This window comes from Bombus pyrosoma, linkage group LG1, assembly GCF_014825855.1.
Source record: "Bombus pyrosoma isolate SC7728 linkage group LG1, ASM1482585v1, whole genome shotgun sequence".
Lineage (NCBI taxonomy): Eukaryota > Metazoa > Arthropoda > Insecta > Hymenoptera > Apidae > Bombus > Bombus pyrosoma.
Genome location: NC_057770.1, coordinates 8721868 through 8745029, shown reverse-complemented (window position 1 = coordinate 8745029; position 23162 = coordinate 8721868). Strand labels below are relative to the sequence as shown.

The 23162-nt window shown below is 38.2% G+C and overlaps 1 protein-coding gene and 1 pseudogene across 6 annotated transcripts in view; one reads left to right on the top strand and one right to left on the bottom strand.

Annotated features, from left to right (window-relative positions):
• The window catches only part of LOC122571991, a 94898-nt gene that overhangs the window by 45070 nt on the left and 26666 nt on the right, over positions 1–23162 (top strand). For 2 of the 6 annotated variants that reach the window (XM_043736548.1, XM_043736789.1), the window contains exons 1-2: positions 11299–11409; positions 11893–12006. In XM_043736548.1, the coding sequence (XP_043592483.1) occupies positions 11968–12006 (39 nt within the window). In that variant the 5' untranslated portion in view covers positions 11299–11409; positions 11893–11967. The other 4 variants (XR_006318402.1, XM_043736712.1, XM_043736459.1 and 1 more) reach the window with 3 other exon arrangements.
• LOC122571882 overlaps positions 288–23162 on the bottom strand; it is a 34025-nt pseudogene continuing 11150 nt past the window's right edge.

Below are 23162 nucleotides of genomic sequence, written 5' to 3'. Positions count from 1 at the left end.
ATTTTTCTTTTATTTCCGTTTAATTACATACTTTTGTGTGGGTAACCTGCACAGCTTCACCAATTCGTTATTATCTCGCAACACACCAATACTAAGCTGCCTGGACAGTATCGATAACGATCGTCAGCTGATTAAAGGCGAATGCGCGAACGGTTCATAAAACCCTGATACAATTTATTAAAGTCTGGTGTTGCATATAAATAGGAAATTTGCAATTAAGCTGAAATGTTGTTTAAGGATACCATTGGACGGAGTCGGGAGAATAAAAGTCGAATGACTGTTCAATACAAAAACATCGGATTTATTCGAGACGATTACATAAGTATAGAAATGACAATAAATAATATATGCGATGGTAACGTGATATAATAAATAAATTGTAACGTTATGTACGCCTACGTGTACGTCAGAATAAATACACCTACTACGTATACTTGATAAAATGCAAGTGAAATCCTTAATGTTTAAATGTGCGTGTATAAAATGTTCAAGTATCACGTCGTATGAGAAATTTTAATATTAAGTACAAAAATATCTAACGTTAAAATACATATATAATACCTAAATAGCGGTTCGATACAAAACATTGATTGTCTATAATGTAAATATATTTTCGTTTGAACGCAGATAAACTCATTGTTCTCGCGTCACTCGCTATACGAATAATTCTTATAAATCCAAATTATAATATTGGTCCCTCGTTATTCGTGTCATCTTTAAGGAAACAATGAATTATTTCGTCTGGCCCAAAACAGAATGGAAATTAAGGGAACGAAAATTGCGTCGTTAAAAGTATTCCGCTCTACAAGTATCGCTAAATTCTTCCATTCGAAAGCAAGTAAGAAGCAAAGTATCGGGTAAGATAATGTTTGTCATGTTCGCGACAAGACGAGATTCTACGGACTGGAGAGAAAAAAATAAAATAAAAATAAAAAGAAGTAATCGTATTACATCTAAATACGTATTGTACGCGTAAACGCACGTTACTTAAAAATATAGTATAATGCGCCTATGTATAAAACGTAGGAACTCTGTACGTCCGCGTACGCTCAAGATATCACAGCTAAACGACATTAAGCTTTCGTCTGCTTACGTTAAAGCTACAATAAATAAGTTTTACACGAACTGTTCTGTTCGATATTAAATCGATTACTGTCACGACCTGTTAATTTCACACGCGCGTTTCGAAATCTCGATACTATCGAGTCTCGTCTCGATGTTAAACACGTGCTGTAGAACTTCGTTTATCTGGACTCATTGAAGGACGAACAATTCAATGGCAATGATATACACGCGTATCTTTAACATTAGAACCAAATTAAAGACAGAGAAATCGGTAAGTAATATAAAATTGTCGAATCACACGTTGACTTTCGTATTGTTCGTTCGCAAAACATGGAAAATTAATTATCACGTTTTTCTCCCTTGCGATTTTCATACGTAAAGTAATACGATATATAAACGAATATTGTGTAAAAATTATTTGTTAATTCCGTAGCATTATACGTAATGACAATCAGATCCACAATGAACGTGTTAATACAGTGTACTAACTAAAATTTCGTTCGAATAAATAACAAGGTTTAGATATAGCTTGGTAAATTCGAATGAAAAGTAAAATTCAAATAAACGGAGTTCTACTACGATCGTAATCAGCCACGATTGGTCAAGTTATCATGTTAGAATTATGCGCGCATTGCGTGCAATGCGAAGAGTTACAACAAATTCTGCAAATATTTTTCATAGCGAACAAGCTAACTATTGAAACGATAATTTGGATTTTTCTAATTTTTAACCAACTCTCGTCGCATTTTCCACGCATCTATTACATTTTGATAATGTTAATTTTCTACTATTTTGTCTTTCCGTACACGCAATATAGTCAGAAATTTCAGGCGCGTTCATCCGCAGCGACGATCCTTTTTTAATTCGATCATCTCTTAGAAATCGAACTTTTTCTTTTATCAATGTTATTCGCTATTCTAGTTATTTAAGTATGTTATTTATCATAATACTGTTCTGAAGTACACTTCGTAATACTGGTCTCTAGTATACAGCTTGATTTTCAATAACAATTTCATAGTACTGTCAAATGCACCAGTTATCGAAAACAAAATGGCGATTTTCTTTTTTTTTTTTTTGTAATATGATTGTTATTCTCGTCTAATTCTATCGCGAAACTCTTAACGCTACACCATCGGAACAAACTGGCAAGATCGTAAAATAGTAAGCATCTATTGAATGATCGTAACGATAAAATAAATAAGATATAGAATATACGAATGAAAATTCGAAGAAGGTGAAAAAATACTGGGCGTCCCGTAACTGAGGGTACTATTCGCAAATATCAAAGTAATTTTGTATGAGAAGACAAGCCGAGAACGTAGAATACAATTGTTTCGTACGAGTTCATACGGTTTCGAGTTCTTTTTATTCTTTCATAAAGTAGCATTTACTTCGTATTTTATTTAATAAAAATTTAGTACGGAAAGTGAAACTGTATACTCAAGAAACTGAAGATTATGTTCGACAATTTCCAAAGTAATAAAATTATCCATCGTTTTTTTATCCTACCCGATAAAATAAATGCAAACACAGGCAAATATTAGAGATCAATATTCTGAAAATCAAAATCTCGTATGGAAAATTGTTCCCGTATGTACGTATCTTATATCTACTTATATCTTTACGTAGAATCGTCTCGTTGTCAATCGTACCACCAATTACGATACACCCCATACATCTTCGTGGAAGATTGACAGGCAAATCAATTTTTACGCGATCATAAATACTAAGTGTTTAAAACACTAATCCTACCAGGACCGATCAAATGACCGGTTTCAAAATTTAATTACAAATTGTACACTCATCTTTATTTCTTTTATTCATCTTATGTAAATTCTTGTATTAATAAAACTTGAGAATTTGATTAATCGGATAATATAAGAATTTGCACAAAGTTAGATGAACAAAAGAAACAACAATGAATGTACAATTTGTAATTAAATTTTGAAACCGGTCATTTGATCGGACCTGGCAAGGTTAGCGTCAAATAAAAAAAATATTAAAAAAGAAAACTAAAGGAACTAAGGAATATTTACGCGTTTTCTATACACAATTATCTTAAATGCCATTTAAATTAATACTTGTGTGAAAATATAAAAAAAAAAACAAAGAAAAAATGTAACGCGATGAATATGTGTTCCAGTCACAATAATAGAGAGAGTTCTTTGCCACAAGGTGAAAGAAGTTACCTGTTAAACGTCCCTTTAAAATAATCGATAGAGTAGATCTCGTAAAAACGAAGAGAAACCTTGCGAGATGAATTTCATCACATTCCCGCGAGCTTCTTTTGTTTGTTTCTCATCAGTTTGTTCCTCGGAATACCCTTTTTTGGTCCCTGAGGCAAGGAACTATTTTGGCCAGCGCCCTTTGGATGCTTCCTAACTGGCCTTTTTTGCTTCTTAATTTTCGATATCCCTTTACCCTTTGGCCTAGATCCTTTTTTTATGTTCTTAGCTCCTGGATTCTGCCTATTAGGATCGCAAGTGCCTGGACCACGTTCGGTCGCGTTACGGAAGGCCGCCGTCCAGGCGTCTAGAAACGTCTGATATAATCTGATCACGCCCCAATCTTGTATTAACATCGATGTTGAGTCGCCTTCCTCCGCCCAATACGAACTTTCCGTCACAATCTTAGCCGTATGCGCTTCGGGAACTTGCAACCCTAAGTTTAAGATCGCAGTCTCCACTTCGCATGATACCTGCAATGAAAAATGTAAGATTGACGTGTTTATTGATGTGATATGTATTAAAGATAATGAAACGAAGGATCGCAGTATACAACAAATTTAACCATAATAATATCGAATCGTTTGGAAAGTTGGTAGCAAAAATTAAGAAGAGTGCATTGTGTTATTAAAAAGATTTAATTTCGTTCGATGGTTTTTCGACAACCTTGTACCAGGCGTCATGATATCTTTTTCGAAGAACATTTCGTTATTTTCCCTAATAAGTTTCTTCGAGTGCTTAGAATATTTAATTTCTAGTAATCGAAACAGTTTCAGAAACGTAAAGACAAAATATCCATACGTTAGATCAGGTAAATAGAATCGAACATTTCTATTAAGATACAATATATTTCATCTGTTTTCTTTTTTCACCGATACCGGTCCGACGTTATCTTGTTGAAAAAACGAAGCCTTTGTAATTAATCGATACCGGATGTTTGTTTTTAGTTTAGTATCAAACCATTTCCGTTTTGTGATAAATATCTTCTTCACTTCCATCAAATATAAAATAATAACCGAACACGTTACGAATTTATCGAACGATTCATTCGTTACATCTGCAGAATTTAAATTTTTAATTTCAAGAATTTAAATATTATCTGCAGAAACAAATGAATCGTTCATCGTATTTTATAGTATTTACATCGTAGTATGATATAAATTTTCCGTACCCTGAGGATCTCATTGTACATTTGATTAATGATCTCGTTTCTGGTGTCCATCATATTGGATCCATCGTTAATATTAGATTTCAGATGGAAAGCTCTGAGATGATCGAACGTGATGGCGAACCTTTGCAGCGAATCGTAAAGGTGTGGAAGCGCACGCTCAGCTTTCTTTCCCTTTTCGAGACACAAAACCGTCTTGCTATACCACTCGTATTCCTTCTCCGGCAGCCATGGCATGTTGTACTGCTCCTTCAGCTCTTTGTACACCTGCGAATGAAAGTTGAGATATTGTTTTGTCTAAATATTTTTCATGTACATATTCGACGTTACAATTTGTGCGCTCGATTTCTTTGAAACTACACAAGTGCACACCGCGTCATTCTTCGTGGAACTAAGAGAGTGCAGAATTCTTCCCAAGCAGTTTGCTGAACTTTTATATCCTACCGTACGAATAATTTTGCCAGTTTAGCGTACGATCTTTCTGTTGCGAAAACAATTTCATTTAGTTTCGAACTTTTTATAAGTACGTCATATTTAAATATATTACATGTAATAATGTAATTCGAATGTAATAATTAAATATATTACAAGTACTATCAAGATGTAGAAAAGAAACTCTGTGCTTGTTATTTCATGCTCTCTATTCTCCACTAAACGAAAGTTATCTTTATTTGGAGAAATTGATGTATCTCTAATCATGGAAATAGTCTCTACTGACCCTGACTCTAAGTTTTCAAAGTATTTTAAATATCACGTGCTCGAGCTATGAACATAAAGATTTTCTATAGTTCAAGTACTTTCTCCGGTCGATATACGTTCAACGCTATTTGTGTGTTAATTCCAAATGGAACGATTTGACAAATAGACTATAACGCTATTAATCGCGACAGAATGCTCGCTTCGGGCGATACTGCTCCTTGAAAAATGCAATTACGCTCGTGCGTGGCACATCGTAACAAATGTAAATTACAAGCAGAACAGAAAGTAGGACTTTAGCACTAGCACAACTCGTGCGCACGTGCGAGTCTCTCTGAAAGAGCCGCCCACTCTCCTTTACCCCGACGCGACGCGGTTCAGCGATTAATTACGAATCGCGGTCAGGTCGAACGTCATGCTTTACCTTCGAGTACACCTTATGCACATCCTTCCGACGCGTTTTGTAATGATCATGGGCAACTCGAAGCTGCGTCCGCACCCTCTTCAACGTTCTATGAACGCTGTGTCTCTGTGGCATTTTTTTGAATTGCATCGCCACTGGATTACCGCAAGGTTGTAACCACCGGTCCATATTATTCACGTTGGATACGGCGGTGCGGGAGTCGTAAATGGGTGCACCTGAAACCGTATTCAGGCCCAAACTCAGGAAGAATGCAAGGGTCGTCAAGGTAATCGTCTGTGACACCGGATCTGTAACAAAAGCAAAATTGCTAATGTCAGGAAATTATATCATATTGCATAGTGATTTCATTCACATTGCTGTATATCAAATTGCGAGGATTTTGTAACTTTTGTAACGATATCTTGATAATTCCTATTGTTCTATCTTTCTATGTTATACATTAACCGTGATACTTTGAAAGTTATGTATGTACTCTTGTACCTATGTTTTTCTGTTCTTTTTTCATTTTTACTGTATGCAGTCAGTGTCGTTGCTGTCTACTATTTTGCCAGCGCCAAACATTTTCTACAGCAGCTATCGGTTGTTAGAAAAATTTCTGTATGAAAAAAGTTATGTATGTACTTTTGTACCTATGTTTTCTTTTTTCATTCTTAATGTACACATCTACCATTGCTGTCTACTATTTTACCAGCGTCAAACATTTTCTATAGCAGCTATCAGTTGTTAGAAAAATTTCTGCATGAGAAAAGATATGTATATACTCTTGTACCTATGTTCATCTTTTCATTTTTACTGTATACAGTCAGTATCGTTGCAGTCTACTATTTTACCAGCGCCAAACATTTTCTATAGCAGCTATCGGTTGTTAGAAAAATTTCTGCATGAAAAAAGATATGTATATACTCTTGTACCTATGTTCATCTTTTCATTTCTACTGTATACAGTCAGTATCGTTGCTGTCTATTATTTTGCCAGCGCCAAACATTTTCTATAGCAGCTATCGGTTGTTAGAAAAATTCTAATCAATCGAAAGCGTTTACTTTCGTAAGCAAAGGGAACTTTATTTATAAAGGTTTAATCAAACGCTTCCACACTATGGAACACATGGAACATATTAATCGCTATAACACGAGTTAACTGTATTTTAATTGAACGCATAGTTTCCTTCATGCCGAGATAATCAGAATATACCGTAGCAATTTACAGTTTAAAGCTTAATTGTGCTTAGGTCTAATTGTGCTGATTATTTCGCCGTTGTGTTCGCTTGATATGAAGAAGCAAACGAAGAATGAGAAAATGAGTTGAGGATGCAATGAAATAATTGATATGTAAACTGGATGACTTAATTTCAATCAGAATTCAAGTAACGCGTCGCTGTCATTCACCAGCAACAACACGATGCATTAATAAAATCGCGTATTGTTTCGATTTTGAAATACGTCACGTCGGTACGTGTAATGAAGATGGCATTGCATCAATGTCGTGTGTACACGCTTCGCCGTTTATTTCGTCTTTAAATAAAAATGACTCGAAACTCGAGTCTACGACAGATTACTTTTGTAATCGGAAACTTATTAGGGAAATAATAATTTTTATAAAACGAATTTATTCTCCCTAGTCGATAATAATCCAATCGAGTTTTCATTTAGACTGTAAATTAATGATATGAATTTTCACCAATTTCTTACGATCATTTATACGTTTATGAAGAAACGAAACACAGAAATTTAATTTCTCGATTTTCTGAAAGAAGTTTGCCAAGAACTTAGTTCCTGGCACCATGGATACTCTTCGGGAAAAAATGAAGAAAGCAAGTAATTCCGAATTTCGGCGGTGGGAACCTCGCAAGATTCCAAATTTCAGTTTCTCGGATTCAAAGATCGAAGCCGCAGCCATCTCTGGTGAAAATGATTACGCGCATTTTCTTCCAGCCGATCGTAAGTATGAAAAAGGACGACGATGTTTGAAGAAGTCTGTCACCGCGAGGCTGTGGAATCAACAAAGAGAGTAGAGATCGCGATTGAAGAAAGGTCGTATGCCGTTTCACGCCCGAGGGTGTGATAGAGAGATTGCAAAGAGAGAAAGAGAGGAAAAGGGAGAATCGAGGCTCTTCCGACTTTCACAGTCGGCGTACCTACATGGATACGTAGGTACCTACCATTGCACCTACGCGCCAATTTAACAGCGACCAATCGTCGCCCCCGCAGTAGGAAATGGGTTGCAAATCGGAGAATCAGGATTTATTGCGCAATTAAACGTCCCAGCTTACGACTTCCTTCGCGATTCCATACCTTGCGAACTCACCCCGAAGGCGTGCGGATCTTTCGAACTTTTTACGAGGCCAGACCCCCGCCGGTTAATAAATTTCGCACGAGCTTCATTATCGTTGGATTTCGTGTAAACGTAAAGGGGAGTGTCGATTAAAACTGATTTATCTGCTATATCGCGGAACGCAAACACCATTTGACCCGAAATTTGGATAATCGATGAGATGTGCTTTAACGAACTTTGCATGCGCGTAAAAATTGAAAAATGTAAGGACGTGAATGCTGAGAAAAATATCGAAGGTCGGATTTCAAGATTTTACGCGACAAAGTTCTAGAGGCAAAATTTATAAACCAGAATATTTCATTCATTTTATAAAAGATTATCGTGCGATCAAACTTATCAAGTGGTTGCACGAACAGAAAGCGATCGTAAGTTATTCCGAAACGCGATAAAATATCTTATTATCTTCGGTATATGTTCGACGCTCGTACAAAGTAACGTTATAATCGATTTTAAATAAACGTAAATATTATGCTTAAACAATAGATCGTAAATCTAACAAAATTATGTCTCGAAGATCCTTCCGATAATTTCACTTAAAATTTCATATTGCACGAAAGTTCCAATCGTCAAATTGCATTTTGTCTAAATTATCTTTTATAGATAACACGTTATACGCTGACGCAATTTTGCGATTTTTACGTTCTACGAACATTGTTTCCATGTTCACAAAACACGTGTAACCCGAAGATTATTCCGTAGTATCCATCTCAATCGATTTGTTTCACAGCGTATTATTCGATGAAAGGTTAAACAAGTCCGATGTATCAAATTCAGCCACATGATGGATCGCATTTTCAAAATGAGAGCCTGTCTCGGATTTTTCGCTGTACACCTTATATACGACAAACGAATTTAAAATCGACGCGTTATTGAACGCGCCGACAAAGAGCCGGTGGACCACCACGGGGATAATTAACGCGCGTTAATTGCCCGTGCGTGCGTGTACATCGAAGCGCAGCACCGACGCGTGTGTTCAGACGCGAGCTGTCACGGCGATTCGATACGATCGTTCGTGCAATTCGCACGTCAGTCACGCGTGAACGAACACACGTCTTAGCGCATTGGTCAGCGAGAGCACACGTGTACCGTTCGATGATGCGCATCTCGCACCCCGAGACCCGCTTTCGTACTCCTCGATCAGAATAAGTGATTAATTGAAACCGCCTCTTACTTTGCTTTTCCATCATAAATCAAGAGCTTTAGCGTAACTGGTTCTACGGATTCACGACGTATTTCTCGTTATCAGTTAAATATACGTCGTTAAGGGTGGCAAGGCGTTGCTTGTTAGAGAGAAAAATCAATCCCGGAACGAATGCCAGATGATATCGCGTTAAAGCCGATATTTCACTTACAGCTGCCTAGTGTCGACGCACGCGTCGCGAATCAGAAATCAACTATACGATCCACTCAATTTTCAATAGCGTCAATTTGATCGTAACAACAAGCGATATACCTTACGCTTGCAATGCACATCGAGATCTTTGTTGATAATATATCAATCGTCGAAAGCATTGAACATTATTCTATGGTCGATCTTCCGAGTAAAATCGAACCGACATTCAAACGTTAACCGTAAAGTTCTAACGAACGTGACCTCTGCGCGTATTTGAATATAGACTTAGCTTGACAATAAGTCACGATTCGATTAGCCCGTTGCGGCGAAACCGGAGGGAGCCAGTCGCACGTGTGTATCTTATCGTAAACTCACGCCTCCTCTTCTTCTCCCGGAATTGCTCTCAGCCGCTGGTTCCAGCCGAGTCGTATCGTCGGATATACACACTGCGTGGGTGTACGCAGCCGCCGTTAAAGGTGCACCCCATATTGTGTACACTTCTAACGACCATTGCTCCCAACTGTATCAATTTGCATCGCTACCCGCTCGTGTGTCCCCGTCTCAATTTCATCCCCAGTTTTTTTTTCATAAAATCTACTCACTTTACGCGAGTATCATCGAACGTTATAACATGGACGGTGGAAGCGTATTAGGATACCTTTAACCTTCTCGATGTTGATTAAAATGAGAAACCGCTGCAGATCTTTAAAACGGGCTGTCTTATGCACAGTGTGCGTATAGTTATTTAGTTCCTGGTTAATATAAGATATCGCGAACAAAAAATGAACTAATGCGAGTTTACGGGTTTGATTTATTCCAGTAAGCTGTATTAATTGTACAAAAGTGGAGAAATTCACGTTTTCCAAATCACGCGTAGATAACGAAACCGGTTGTCAATATTTTGTGCTCACGTTTATTTCAGATAGTAAATTATTCGGTTTGTTGAGTATTACGGTTTGTCCACTTTTGTTCTCGATACTCCGTACGTATTTATTTCTCGTATCGTAGATTTTAAAACAGGAAACATATCGTTATCTGTGTCGTTTTATATAATTATAAGTTTTAACGATTTATAGTCTACAGCGTGCTTGTACAACGTACGCGCATAGTGACAGAGCTAATTTCAAGATCACCTTGTAGCTCTAATCAAGCAATTGAAAGCGAATTCAATATTACACGTAACGTAGCTACACACATGTAAATAAGAATTTCAAGCATCCGATACTTAACTGTCATCATCTATGACATACGAAAATATATCTTGGAATAACGAACGGTTAATAAAACAATTATTAATCAACATCGGGAAGATGATAATTGTCGGAAAGATGGAAGGCCTAACGATCGTTTTAGTGGCTGCGGATGATCGAATCGATGAGACGTTACGCCTGTTTCTCGGGTCAATCGTGTACTTGAAAATCGGAACAGAATTTCAGATCGCAATCTTCACAGGTTATAATAACGGTGCTATCCGGACATCATCCCGTTCCAATGATCCGCATTCCGGGCAATGTCGTGTTCGGAAGATTGCTTACTCCGCTGTTTAATACGTACGTTCGAGGTCTGTCGATCGGTTCTCAAAGTGGAATCGCCGCCATTCTCGCGATGGATTCCCTGGATGCCAGTAGTCGGCCGATCGGTCGGCCCTCCGGTGATTTGGAGAAAAGAGGCGGAGAAGAGGGTGGAGGGTGGAGAGGCCTTTTTTTCCCGCGGAGCTGAGGATGAAGATTGTTGGTTTTGCTATACCGGTACCGCAGTGGTGAATGCCCCACGGCGGCAAAAGGCGGTTGCTGCTTTCTGAGAACGGGTCGGAGTTGGCCGCACCGGGAGCGGTGATTGCGTGGTGATTAGCCTCCACCTTCGCCTCTCTTTGGACCGACTCGAACGAGGGAGAAAGGAGTAAAAGAGAAAGACAAGCAAACAGAGAGTCCACGTACTGTCCAGCCGGAAAGAGAGGCAGATCGTGTTGAAAGAAGGAACGCAATATCATTGCCAGGCACGAATGTGGGAGCGAGTTGCTCGATACAAAGCGTTCGAGAGTATTTCGCGTACGAGTCTGTAAAGTAACGCGACGGGACCTGGAAGATAAGTATGTGCTCCGTCACACGTACGCGTCACCGGGAATCGCGTGTGCGAGGCGAACGCGTCGCAGCAGACATTAATAAATGTGAGTTGCACCTTCGCAAACGAAAGAGACGGAATTGTAGCGTGAACTGTGGTTTCGTTGTTGGACACGATTTCTACTTCGCTTGGTAAAACATCTGTAGATTATTTGTAAGGAAAACGGCGGAAATATCGTATTTGTACTATTTTTTCATCGTATCCGAGTAAAAAGAAGCAACATCATCGTAGAAAAGTATATGTTTAGAAAATAATAAGTGTGCTCGATATTAGCCAAGGTTAAGGTCAGGTTCGATGCAACATGTTTGCAACATTTTTAGAAGGATAACGTTTTATCAGATAATTTTCTTCTAAACAAGCGTAAATGTTTCAACCAACTTTCTAATCATCGCAAAATAGAATATTATTTCATATCGATAAATTATTTAATAAAATATCGTTACTATTAACACCATATCCATAAATACTTTACGCTTTGATAGACTATTCTGATCGATATATCTAACGTATTGATTTCCTTCATCTTCAGTTTCAGAGATACGATACGTGTAACGTCAGATCGAATGGACAATCGAATTATTGGCAAGCGCGTATATGCCGAAGCATGTCAATACATTTCGTTAGTGCGGTGTCATTCAAAATGGTAAGTGGGACGCGTTTCTGCATCTCTCCTTCTACACCTCCTCTCTGAATCTCTTCATACATACTCCGTGCACGCGCGTATACGCATGTATGCAGATATCGTGTTTGTACACCGAAGGTGTACCATCCTCATCCGCACCTACGACAACAATATCGCGTACTATGCGCGAATACACGGTGGGCACCATAGGAAGAGGCAGGTTATGCACGGCACGCAACATTTAATACGATACGCACGCGGAGGGTCGTCGAGAATAGTCTGCAGAGGCGTCGAGCTTTCTCCTCGCGTTCAATCTCAAAACCATACGATATCATGTATATCCATTAACTTCTACCATCAGCTCATAATCCTTCCTGGATCGTGAATACGAAAGATGCGCCTTATTTAACAATCCCTCTGCGAAGAAAATGAAACTCAACGTTCCTCCCTCGCTATTGAAACTGCACGCGATACGCGTGTTTTCACAATGAGGAAGGAAAATCAGGTCAAACCGTATCGCAAATGGTGTCTCCGCCAATGGAACCTGACGTCACGGATGCGCCAGACAGATTAGCGGGCCGCAGGAAGATTTGCATTTTGTCTGGTGGAACCAGCTCGCGTTGGATATTCCTCGTCGGAGGACGACCCCACCCATAAACTGTGCGCGATGCTGAGGGATTTTAAGTTGCCAGGGTTGCGCGTTAAACTCCATCCTTCGCCTCTCACCAATTCCGCCACCGTCCACTCTTTTTCTTCCACCTTTCTTCTCTTCCCCTACTTGCTAGCTGTCGTTCTTTTCTTCTCTTTGCGCGTGTGTTCTCCTTCGTCGTCGTCGTCGTCGTCGTCGTCGTCGTCATGTTCTCGTACACGTTCGTTTTTGACGGACTCAGACCGACTGTCTGTATGTATAGCGCGTTCATCGCTGTCTTACACGCATCGTCCAAGGTATCCCTGCGAAAACAGCAACACTGTGCAACCGTTCACGTACACACGGCGAAGGTGCTTTACGGTATTACGACGATATGGATCACTGATGTCATACTGACGTCACCCATCGTTTATATCCAGAGGTGACAGCCTACCGTTGGCATCGGTGCAAGAGTTGATCGGGAACGACGTTTCACGACCGCATCGCGGCGAGAGGGGGAGAAGCTCAGAGCGCTGGAATGCACGCGATCGGCTACTACGGCGTTCAATGTCATCGTCGATTACATTATCTCGAATCCTCGGCCGGCGATAGGCCGCACACGCGTGCGCACACGTGCGTAAGAAAGCGCTCGCGGAGGCCGATTCTATGTGCGTGAATTGCGGTCGATGGTATCGCGACTCTCTCGCGTCCTCCTGCCTCCTTTCTTTTTCGAACGATGCAATTGCGCGACCCACCGTCTCCCCTTTTTTCCATTGAAAGATTGCGCGTGGCTCGGCGTTTCGCCAGATCCTCGTCCGTACACCAACGTCCAAATCGTCTATTCATGAACCTATAGATTCTGCCGATGCAGCAGAGAAACGGGAAACTAACTCGATAGATAATGCATGTAATGCTGCCCGCGATAGGTTCGGCAAACGTATGTAGTAATGTATATAAATTTATCGAAAATTGAAAACGATCGGAGGAGATATCACAGAGGAAATTACACTAGAAATCAACGGCTTTTATTGCCGATATTCGCTGCTATCGCGCAAAGGATCTGTTATGGATATTTACGATCGGATGTGTTGTCGTGGCGTTACACAGTGAAAAAATAGATTATGCAAACGATTGTGAAATTGCCTGCGGTTCGGCGCGATAAAACGGAATAAAAGAAACATTGTGATTAATGGGCAATAATATGCATTATTCATTGCGCGAATTCTTGTCAGTCTAGTTCTCAGCGGACGACTGTGATCTTTCTTGGAACATTCCGAGAGAAAGATGCAGGGAAAAATATTTTCCACGCCCGTGTTCATTCACGCTTAGACACGTTAGTCCTTGCACATTTATGAGCTACAGCCAGTAGAGGTAGCGCCGATGGTAGAATATAATGGAAGGAATTTCACGTTATGTTTGAAAGCAAATTTGCTGTTATTTTTTAATTTCCGTTTGGCTGTTAGATCTTTAGATCTACGATAAAATGGTGTACAATGGAAAGGAATTGGTCGTTTTGTTTGGTCATGACCGAGGGTAATTTGCCGTTTGTCGTATGTTCGATTTCGCGACGAGTCTTTACGACCAACGTCGTAAAGTTTCATTCACACCAAACTCGCAGGATTATATCTTGCGAATGGAACATTCGTGGACGGCCATCGTTTAATCTAATCAGAACGAAGGTATTTGGTAAGACCGAGCATGTTTTCATCGGCGTTATATTTCACCGGTGTCGGAAGTAATTTATAGCCTTTGGGTAGGAAACTCGAACGAATTAAGTACACGAGGTTGACAAGATTATTTTTATGATATTTCAATACACGATTTTTCATGAAATTATAATTTCCGTTCCGTACAAGGAAAAAGCTTTATGAATCGCGATACAAAGAACGCTACGTAAGCTCTTAATCATCTGTCGTACTCAAATCTCTACGTATGTTCAGGCTTCACTTTTGTACGTTATACGGACAAATAAGAATAGTTTAAAGAAAATCTTTAGTTTAAAAATTAAACTATAAGAAATTGCATACCAAAGTCACAGGTGAAATACGCAGCAAGTCAATGATAATCAGACATATCGTCAAACAATTTCAAGTCAAAATTGTCTTTGATTTTGGAGTTAGATAATATAGTTTAGTTATCCAACTTGATATACATTGCGTATGTTTAGAAATATAAAACACAAATAGAAACAAACGTGGAGTCGAAATTAACGGTTAATACATGTGTGCTGGTTCGATTTTCAAAATCATTTTTCTTAAAAACGAAGTCTTATACATAAAGACCCTATTCTATATTTTCCACTTATTTTTCCACAAGAAACCACTCCCTGCCCGATTGTATCGACAATACCTACCACACCCTATATATATATATATATATATATATATATATATATATATATACAAAAAAATTTCTACATGTGTTCAAATACTTTTGCGAGTCGCTGAGTTTGCCATAATATGAACGTGTCGAATTGCTTATGGACAGTAGGATATTTATATGCATTTTAAGAATTTTCTTAAACATAATCGCGCTTATCCTTCAGAGTTTCTCGCAGCTTTTTTACGAGTATAAAGACGTACGGCCGTAATAAACGCACCGATATCTTACCGCAAGGCAACAGTGTTATCCGATTAAGCAAAATTCTCGAACGCGAAACCGTAAAATTGCGCAGCTCGCGTCACATTAAAGAAAGCAGAGAGTTTTGTGTGACTAACGGCGGGCGGTCTTCTTCGTCTTGGAGGGACATAAAATCAAACTTTCGCGCCGCAGCTTATACGACCCTTTATGAGGATCTGGCGCGCAAAGCATATACAGAGATGTCAGCAGGACTTTTAGATGGAACTGGGTACGCGTACTACCACGCCTCGACGTCCTTTTAGGATCTTTACGATTTTCACGCATTGTCGAACGCGCCGAGCCGATAACGACCTCGACCTCGGGGTCATAAAGTCGGCCGACTCTGTCACGATGTGTCATCGCGTCATTCTTTTTAATGCTCATCGCACGTCTTTCGTCCAATGATTAAAATACGAGACATCTATGGAAAGCTTGGTTAATTTTTTTTTTTTTTTTTTATGGAGTTTACGTCCTCGGACGGTGACTACGTATATTTAATGAAAATAGAGGGTGTCTGAAAAATCATGATACATCCGGCAAAGGAATAATTCTACGTGGAAGAAATAAATCAATAGTAGAGAATAGAATAGAATCTATGCGACTTTTGGTTCTCGATAAAATCAAATTGGAAAATTTGTTTGATACATGCGATCTTGGCTAATTACACGGCACTAATAATTATCTATTTCTTTTAAACCGCTGCATATTTTTTAATTTTTTTTATTGCACCATGATCTCCAGGAGTTCTGTTACATAAATGTAATTAGGTTTGCTAGGATATTGAAATATCGCAATCATATCGTATTAAATGTAATCAATTCACTCATTATACAAATTATATCGCTCGTAGCGTTGCGTGTAGATGGAGTTGCGGATAGAAGTAGATGTAGGTCAATATTTTAAGCTGACCTCTTAAACTAATCACGTCATAACATTTGCTACTTTGCAAGAAACTTTGTTTGGCATTAACCCTTTCAACACCCTATCGACACCTACACGCATTAAGCAAAATCCATTCTCTTGACCTATAAGCGCATATGTACACCAGAAAAAAACTATTACTATGGCCTATGAATGTTCGCATCAACGATAACATATCTTAGTTATGTCATTACAACAGCAATGTGAAGTTCATTAAAGTTCAAAGAATGTCATCTTGTTCTATTACGATACTGCTGTAAATGTAATTACAGCTTCTTCTTTTTCTTATCATTAATAATGTGTCACTTCAACTTACGACTATTGATGAAATAGTATATTATGACTTATGTTGAAATCTGTTTTAACAATAATGACATAATATTATATAAATCATGATTGCGGAATAAATTTCGCATTAGGAGTATTATAGTACAACCCAAAATAGGAATCACCATCAATGTTAAGAATAAAAGTGAATTTATCGAACTAAATGAGAATATCATAGTGTTTTCATATTAGATGGACGTTCCTCGTCGTACGAATTTCGCATTTTCCTGTAATGTTCTTACAAAGTTACAACGATTAAAGACCTTTTAACTTCCTTTTCCTTTAAAATCGCGATTCTCGCATTGTTGTTGCTGTAACAAATGAGCGATATGCAAGTACGTAGAAATTGAAACGCGATAGAGTAACGAGCACGTGGTGGCGAGTGTGTAAACGTGACTGAGCGGCATGTCCGCGGCAAAACGTTCGTGTGATTCTTGCGTGCACGGCTCGTTGCAGAAGGAACGAGCAGCGGTGGCCGTTGGTGTGTCGCGGCGATCATTGAACCGACTTTGCAACAATCGCACTGAATCAAAGAGTTGTCGGTGGTCAGGCACAAACTCGCTCGCTCCACCCACGATACCCGCGCGTCTGAAAGAGTCTTCCAATGCGTGCCCATTGTTCGACGTCTGTGTTTTTTTGTCAAGGCCGCGCGAGAACGATCAGGACCATCGATCGATCTGGCCATCGTGCACGTGCGATCGTTTAGACAAGCGTCGAAGCAACATTTTGTACAACAGAGATGCTTATCCAAGGGAATTAATTAATGGAATCCGTCAGAGCCGAGGGGCTAGTTACCAGATTGAATTTTCACCGGGACGAGATAAACCGGCTTTATTGCTCGAGATAAAATCGATCGATTTACTTTAATTTGCAAATATCCTGTTCGCTGCGACGCTTTTGCAACCGGACCGCGAAAAATCGTGTTTCAACGGGTGACAAACAGGAACAGAGGGAGAAGACTTTTCTGACCTCATCTGAATATTTCCAGCACGTGCAGTAGATAATTAAAGCGCACACGTCATATCCTTGGATATTTCGAATGTTTCACGAGTATTACATAACGACATGTACTGGTATAAGTACATGCTAAATAGGCACACCTATAAGTGTCGTTATGATTGGTAATAATTCAAACGACACGTGCGATTATCGCAAAAAAGAAATTGCTTTTCATGTCGATTCTCGTTTAAAAAACGCGATTATATCGGATTTTTTTGTAACGCTCGGTTAATTGCCCGACTCGCCGAAGCGTGGATATTTCTTCTCGTGAGAAATGGTAAACAGGTCGCGTATACGAATCACACATGGATCGCTATCGGTTCTGATCGGATCATAGGCCGCGTGCGTGTACCTCTTGGATAGATCTTTCTCGTACAGATCGATAGCCGTGTATCATTGTGTATCAAGCATCTCTATATTATAGCGGAAAGCGATCCGCGCATGCTGCACTCGCGGCGTAGACATCGCAACCCTGTACTTCGACATGAATGAACGCATCGCTCATTGCGCTCACAGGGCCCCCAAGGTAAAGAATAGCAATCAGCCGCACGATGGATGGCGTCAGGTGGCGAAAGATCGTAGATGGCCGCGTGTCTTCGGACGGTCGTACGACCATTGCTTATTGCACGTTTCGTAATTGGCCTGACTTCAGAATCAACACACCCCGGGCTATCGCCGGTGCTCTCTTCGTATCGTCAAACTCCGCTACGACCAATTATATGCTCGCCACGGTCGATCCTTTTCACCAGCTCCAACGTGGAACGTTAGGAGTTCTCGTTCGAACATTGCATTCGAACGTTATGCTTTGTTATGTGCACGATAATCTTTATATAAATTATTGTTAATATAAATCCTCTATTTATCAGCTAATTTATTATTAAACTAATTTATTAGGATTGTGTTAACAAATTTTACGAGCATAAAGAACTTGTATTTTCCTAATTCCAAGACTACGACTAACTCGTCCCTTTCTAAACACAATAAATTAGCATGTATGTATAAGTATGTTTTTCATATTATCGATGGATCATCTATCGCATAAAAGCATATCTTTGTTATATTCTTATTAAATACTATTGAAATATTTTTAAAAATACTCGGTGTTCTTATAAAAAATACATTTGATGTTATTTGAAACCGAGCCAGTGAATATATTTCATAACACACATTTTAAGAACCTTTAACTTTTGCTATAAAAGAATCGTTGAAAACATTGATAAAAATATTCGTAACAAGATACCAATATCTTGCGCGATATATTAAAACTCCGTACAAAAATACTGAAAATCTTTTCTACTGAAACAATTTATAGCGATTTCTCGAAAGCGTAATTTCAATTTTCGAATCCAAGAAGTTTCACTAAACAGAGCAACTTTCGTACGTGACAGATATGTTTTCTTCGTGATTAGATATCCAACAAATATTCTATATCTTTTTGTTTACGTTTGATGAATGATAGATTCGTAACTACTGCGAAAAATTATAAGGTTCGACGTGGTACGTGATGCACGCCTCCTGAGACATGATAAATGCAGATTCTTTGCAGTTGTGAGTATGGAAAATGTCGGTATTTAAAATATGGACATGCGTTATTTTACAAGCGTCGTGCCAGTTTGCGGAAGTAAAAGCATTTCCATGGCATACGATTTGCTCGAAGCCCTGTAATTGCCATCGTAGGTGGTGGAACGGAAGAGTGTTCACCAAGGCCTCGTAAAGCTCGATTTGCTACGTAGCGTGTAATTTAAACATTGCCTCACTTCTGCGCAGTACAATGCCACCCGTACTCTGAACTTTCAAATCTTTACGTACGAATCGAGAAATTTTGTTCAATTGGAATTATATATTTCATAAAAATAGAAATCTTTCTGATAACTTGATTATTTCGGTATTAAATATCTTATTGATACTGTATCGAATATGTAAACAAACATCGGTTAGCTTCACGTACTAGAATACATTTAAAAAATCATAAATCATTAGACCGTGGATATTTATGCAAATTCATATTTTTCATGAATATTCATTTTTTAAGAATACGATTAAAACAAATTGAGCTTAAGAAAAGATTTGTTTCATTCGCTGATTGCAACCGTTATAACGACTACTATATTTCAGGTATTTTATATATTCTTGTACTTTAGAATTGCCCATAAATCCATAAAAATCCACAGTAACAATACTAAAAAGAAATTCTAACGACATAAAATTCAAGTTCTTTAAACATTACAATATTTAATGCATGTTATATTGTTTATCTCATGTCAAATCTACCTCTTCCTTTATACCATACCAATTTTAAAATTGGTATGTTCGAAGAACAAGTACTTTAATTATAAATTTAATTAGGGCTGACAAAAAACGTTAATTATGGCAATAAAACAAATTGCATGAGCCATAAAAAATTAAACGTTGCTTATCATGTTCTCATATAAATAACAATGGTATTTCTCATGTAAAGTGGGGCCCGGTACGCGCCTTAAACCAATATGAAATAATTACCGATGCTTAACGTATTCGTAAATCCTTGCAATTAGCGGTTCATTAGGGATAACGAAACCGCGGTAAATTTTCAATTGCAATAGCCGAAGCACAGTGACCAAATTCGCCGATAATCGCAAGTAAATACCGTAAAAGAGTTAAATGGAGATATGAATGACAAAATTATCGGACAAATGCGACAACTTTAAATGTTTGTTAAATCTTCGTTTGATAGCGACGGTTCAGCTGTTCTTATTAACTTTTGTACTTTCAAGTGAGATACGGACATGCTTTCAAAGAGGATTTCACATTTCGGGATGGCTTTTATGTCTGATAAGTTATATCGCTAACTGTCTGCTTATCTCTTATTTGCTTGTCATGCGAACAGAAATGCCAGCTTTTTGCGATACTGTAATTATACCGATGAAAATATGAAATTTGTTAGAAAGCGTATCAGTGTACATAGTGCACAATCGTATAAACAGTATATATGATTTATTATTATACTATGCTTGAAGGTATTTATTTGAAATAAAACGATTATTTTATCTACATTTCGAATCGTATAATCATTTGATTTATTCGAAAACAAATGTCAATAATAAGTAATCACTTCTACGTATGACATAAAACGACTAATTCCAAATAAATACGATAAATTTTAAATACATCAATTTGTATCAAATTTCTTAAATCTTAGTCAATAAATATTTCTATCTTTGTGAATATATCAGTTTGGAAATTGAGAATTTTTTCTCTCCTATGAATTATTTTTAACACTTACGTGTACAAAAACAATCTTTTTAAGATTCGTAAAATATGAATCACTGAGAATACAAATAAAGTGAAATTCGCGCACAGTTTCATCGGCCAGCTGCCATTAGTTAAAGTAAGAAGTCTTCCGACTTTTATGCACTTTTGCCATAACTTGGCACGATTTACACCGAAAAGGAGTCAGAATGTGGCTGATATCGTACAGAAATACGTAGTTCCGGTGTTTTGCGAAATACAAGATGGTGGTAACGCAGCCGCTGGTGATAAGCCGACGGGCAGATTGATATTATCGATTTGCCCATAAATCTTGGAACAATGACTCGAGATCGCCCTTGTTTCAACATCGTTCGTGTATCTCTCGAGGCAGAAGGAGATCGAACCGGTGGCCGATAGTCGGTAGTCAGACAGGCGAACCCGTCAGAAAACCAGACAAGAATGCATGAAACTGAATTTATCTTGAACCCGGTTTGCTCGCAGGCTCTTTTATTCTTTTTATCTTTTTCTCTTTCTCTCTCACCGACCAAGGCTCACGTCGTCGCGCTGTTAGTAAGTGAGCGCACGATTAACAAATTGGTAGAAAAAGTAACTCCGAAGACTCGACAAAATCGACGCACGATGACATACTGGCGACATATGTACGTTACGCCTGCGTATCTTGTCAATTGAATGCACGTCTACTACCGCCTACCACGTTCGGTTTGTCACGTCTTGAGTAATTTTATATGTGAAGCAACGAAAAAGTTGCTATCGAGCAACGAAGAGGCAGTCAGACGGAGATAGAAAGGAACAAAGAGAAAGAGGCGACAGAGTAAACCCGACGTTCGTCTGGCTTTCCGAATGACGTACGTCTAGCAGAGTTTTTCCTTGCATACGAAATTACGTGTATTGCACGACAAGAACTCTGATCGCGATCGAATATTTAAGGTTATCACTTGGTATTTCGATTCTGTTTATTGTATTATAAATCTTTAAAAATTATATAAATAAGCAGATTAGTATAATGATATATTTCGAAGTTCTATACGTTATGATAACGCATGATTAGTATCACTGGAAGTAATATACGTTTCATAAAATTTCGAATATGAATATGAAAAGTAAGAGAAATTATGATATAAATATTTATCTCGTTATATTTCAAGGTGCAGTTGCATTTAGTGTTTAATAACTAACTGGTATGTTGAATAATTAAATTGCTGAAACTTAAGCAAGCGTAACCAATTTCATTCAAATATTTGTAAATGTATGCTGTGCTGTGAACAATCTGGATTCGATACGACAGGTTTATGCGAATACGTATCTCTGATACAGTTACACGTTATACTTAGTCCTAATGTTATACTACGTTCAGTATATATCTACGATTTACGAAACATTTTACTAAAGTAAAGACTCTGAAAAATCAATTTATCTTCAACGAACGATTACTGCTTACGAAGAACATACAGATACTATGATGATATAGATAACTTGCGAATCCTTTTTCTTACTTGCAATATCTTTCTTGAAAAGATTTAATTTTTGCTAAAATACTAACTAAAATTTGTTACTCTATATCATTGTTATTTTATATTTATTATTCTCGTTATTCTAGTTATACATAATAGAAATGCATTTTTTCATGCAATTTAGAAAGAAGATGTAGTGCAAATAAAAAAACAATTTTACCGAAGATAAATATATTTATCATTCGCCTATCTAATACTTTATCAGAATATTAGTTTACGTATATGCAACATCGATGGTAAATAAATTAAAAAATTATTTTCCTTTTAGAAAAAATCTTCTGACATTAGAGTTCAGTTAAAAATCTTCATTTTGCAACGTGGAATAAAAATATTTTAAACAGATATGTAACAAGTAGTTTCACAATAAAAATCTGCCGGTCGTAGTCTTTCGATACACCCAGTGTCGCTCTATAGTCTGCAGTCTAGAGACTGGCATAATATTTTGATTTCACGCTGGAATGCCCACCTGTCCTATATAATATGTCCGGTGAACCCTGATGAACCCGAAACCGCAACCCAGTGCTTGTTCGAGTCATCCTTAGGTCTCCGCCATTTTTCTTTTTTCTTCTTTTTATCTCTCTCGCGGTAAATCAGACGCGAAGACAGAAAAATTTCGCGGTTCGTCAAAGATTCTTATTGTCGAAGTGATTTTCCACGTCTAAACGATATTCATATGTGTCTGCGTGTTGCACGAGAACCGTACTTTTAATTCCGCGATCGATCGTACGTAGCAAATGGTACGATGCAGTTTTTGGTTATTTCATGTAATTTTCTGTGGAAGTGAAGGGGTCGATGCAAGGACAAATTGCGATTGGTGCAATTTCGAATGGTTTTCTCTTGCGACCCTATTTCGGTGATTGGAATGCAGCGTATAATTTCAGTTGGTGAAATTGCTTTATTACTTTCACCCCTGACTTGTGAAT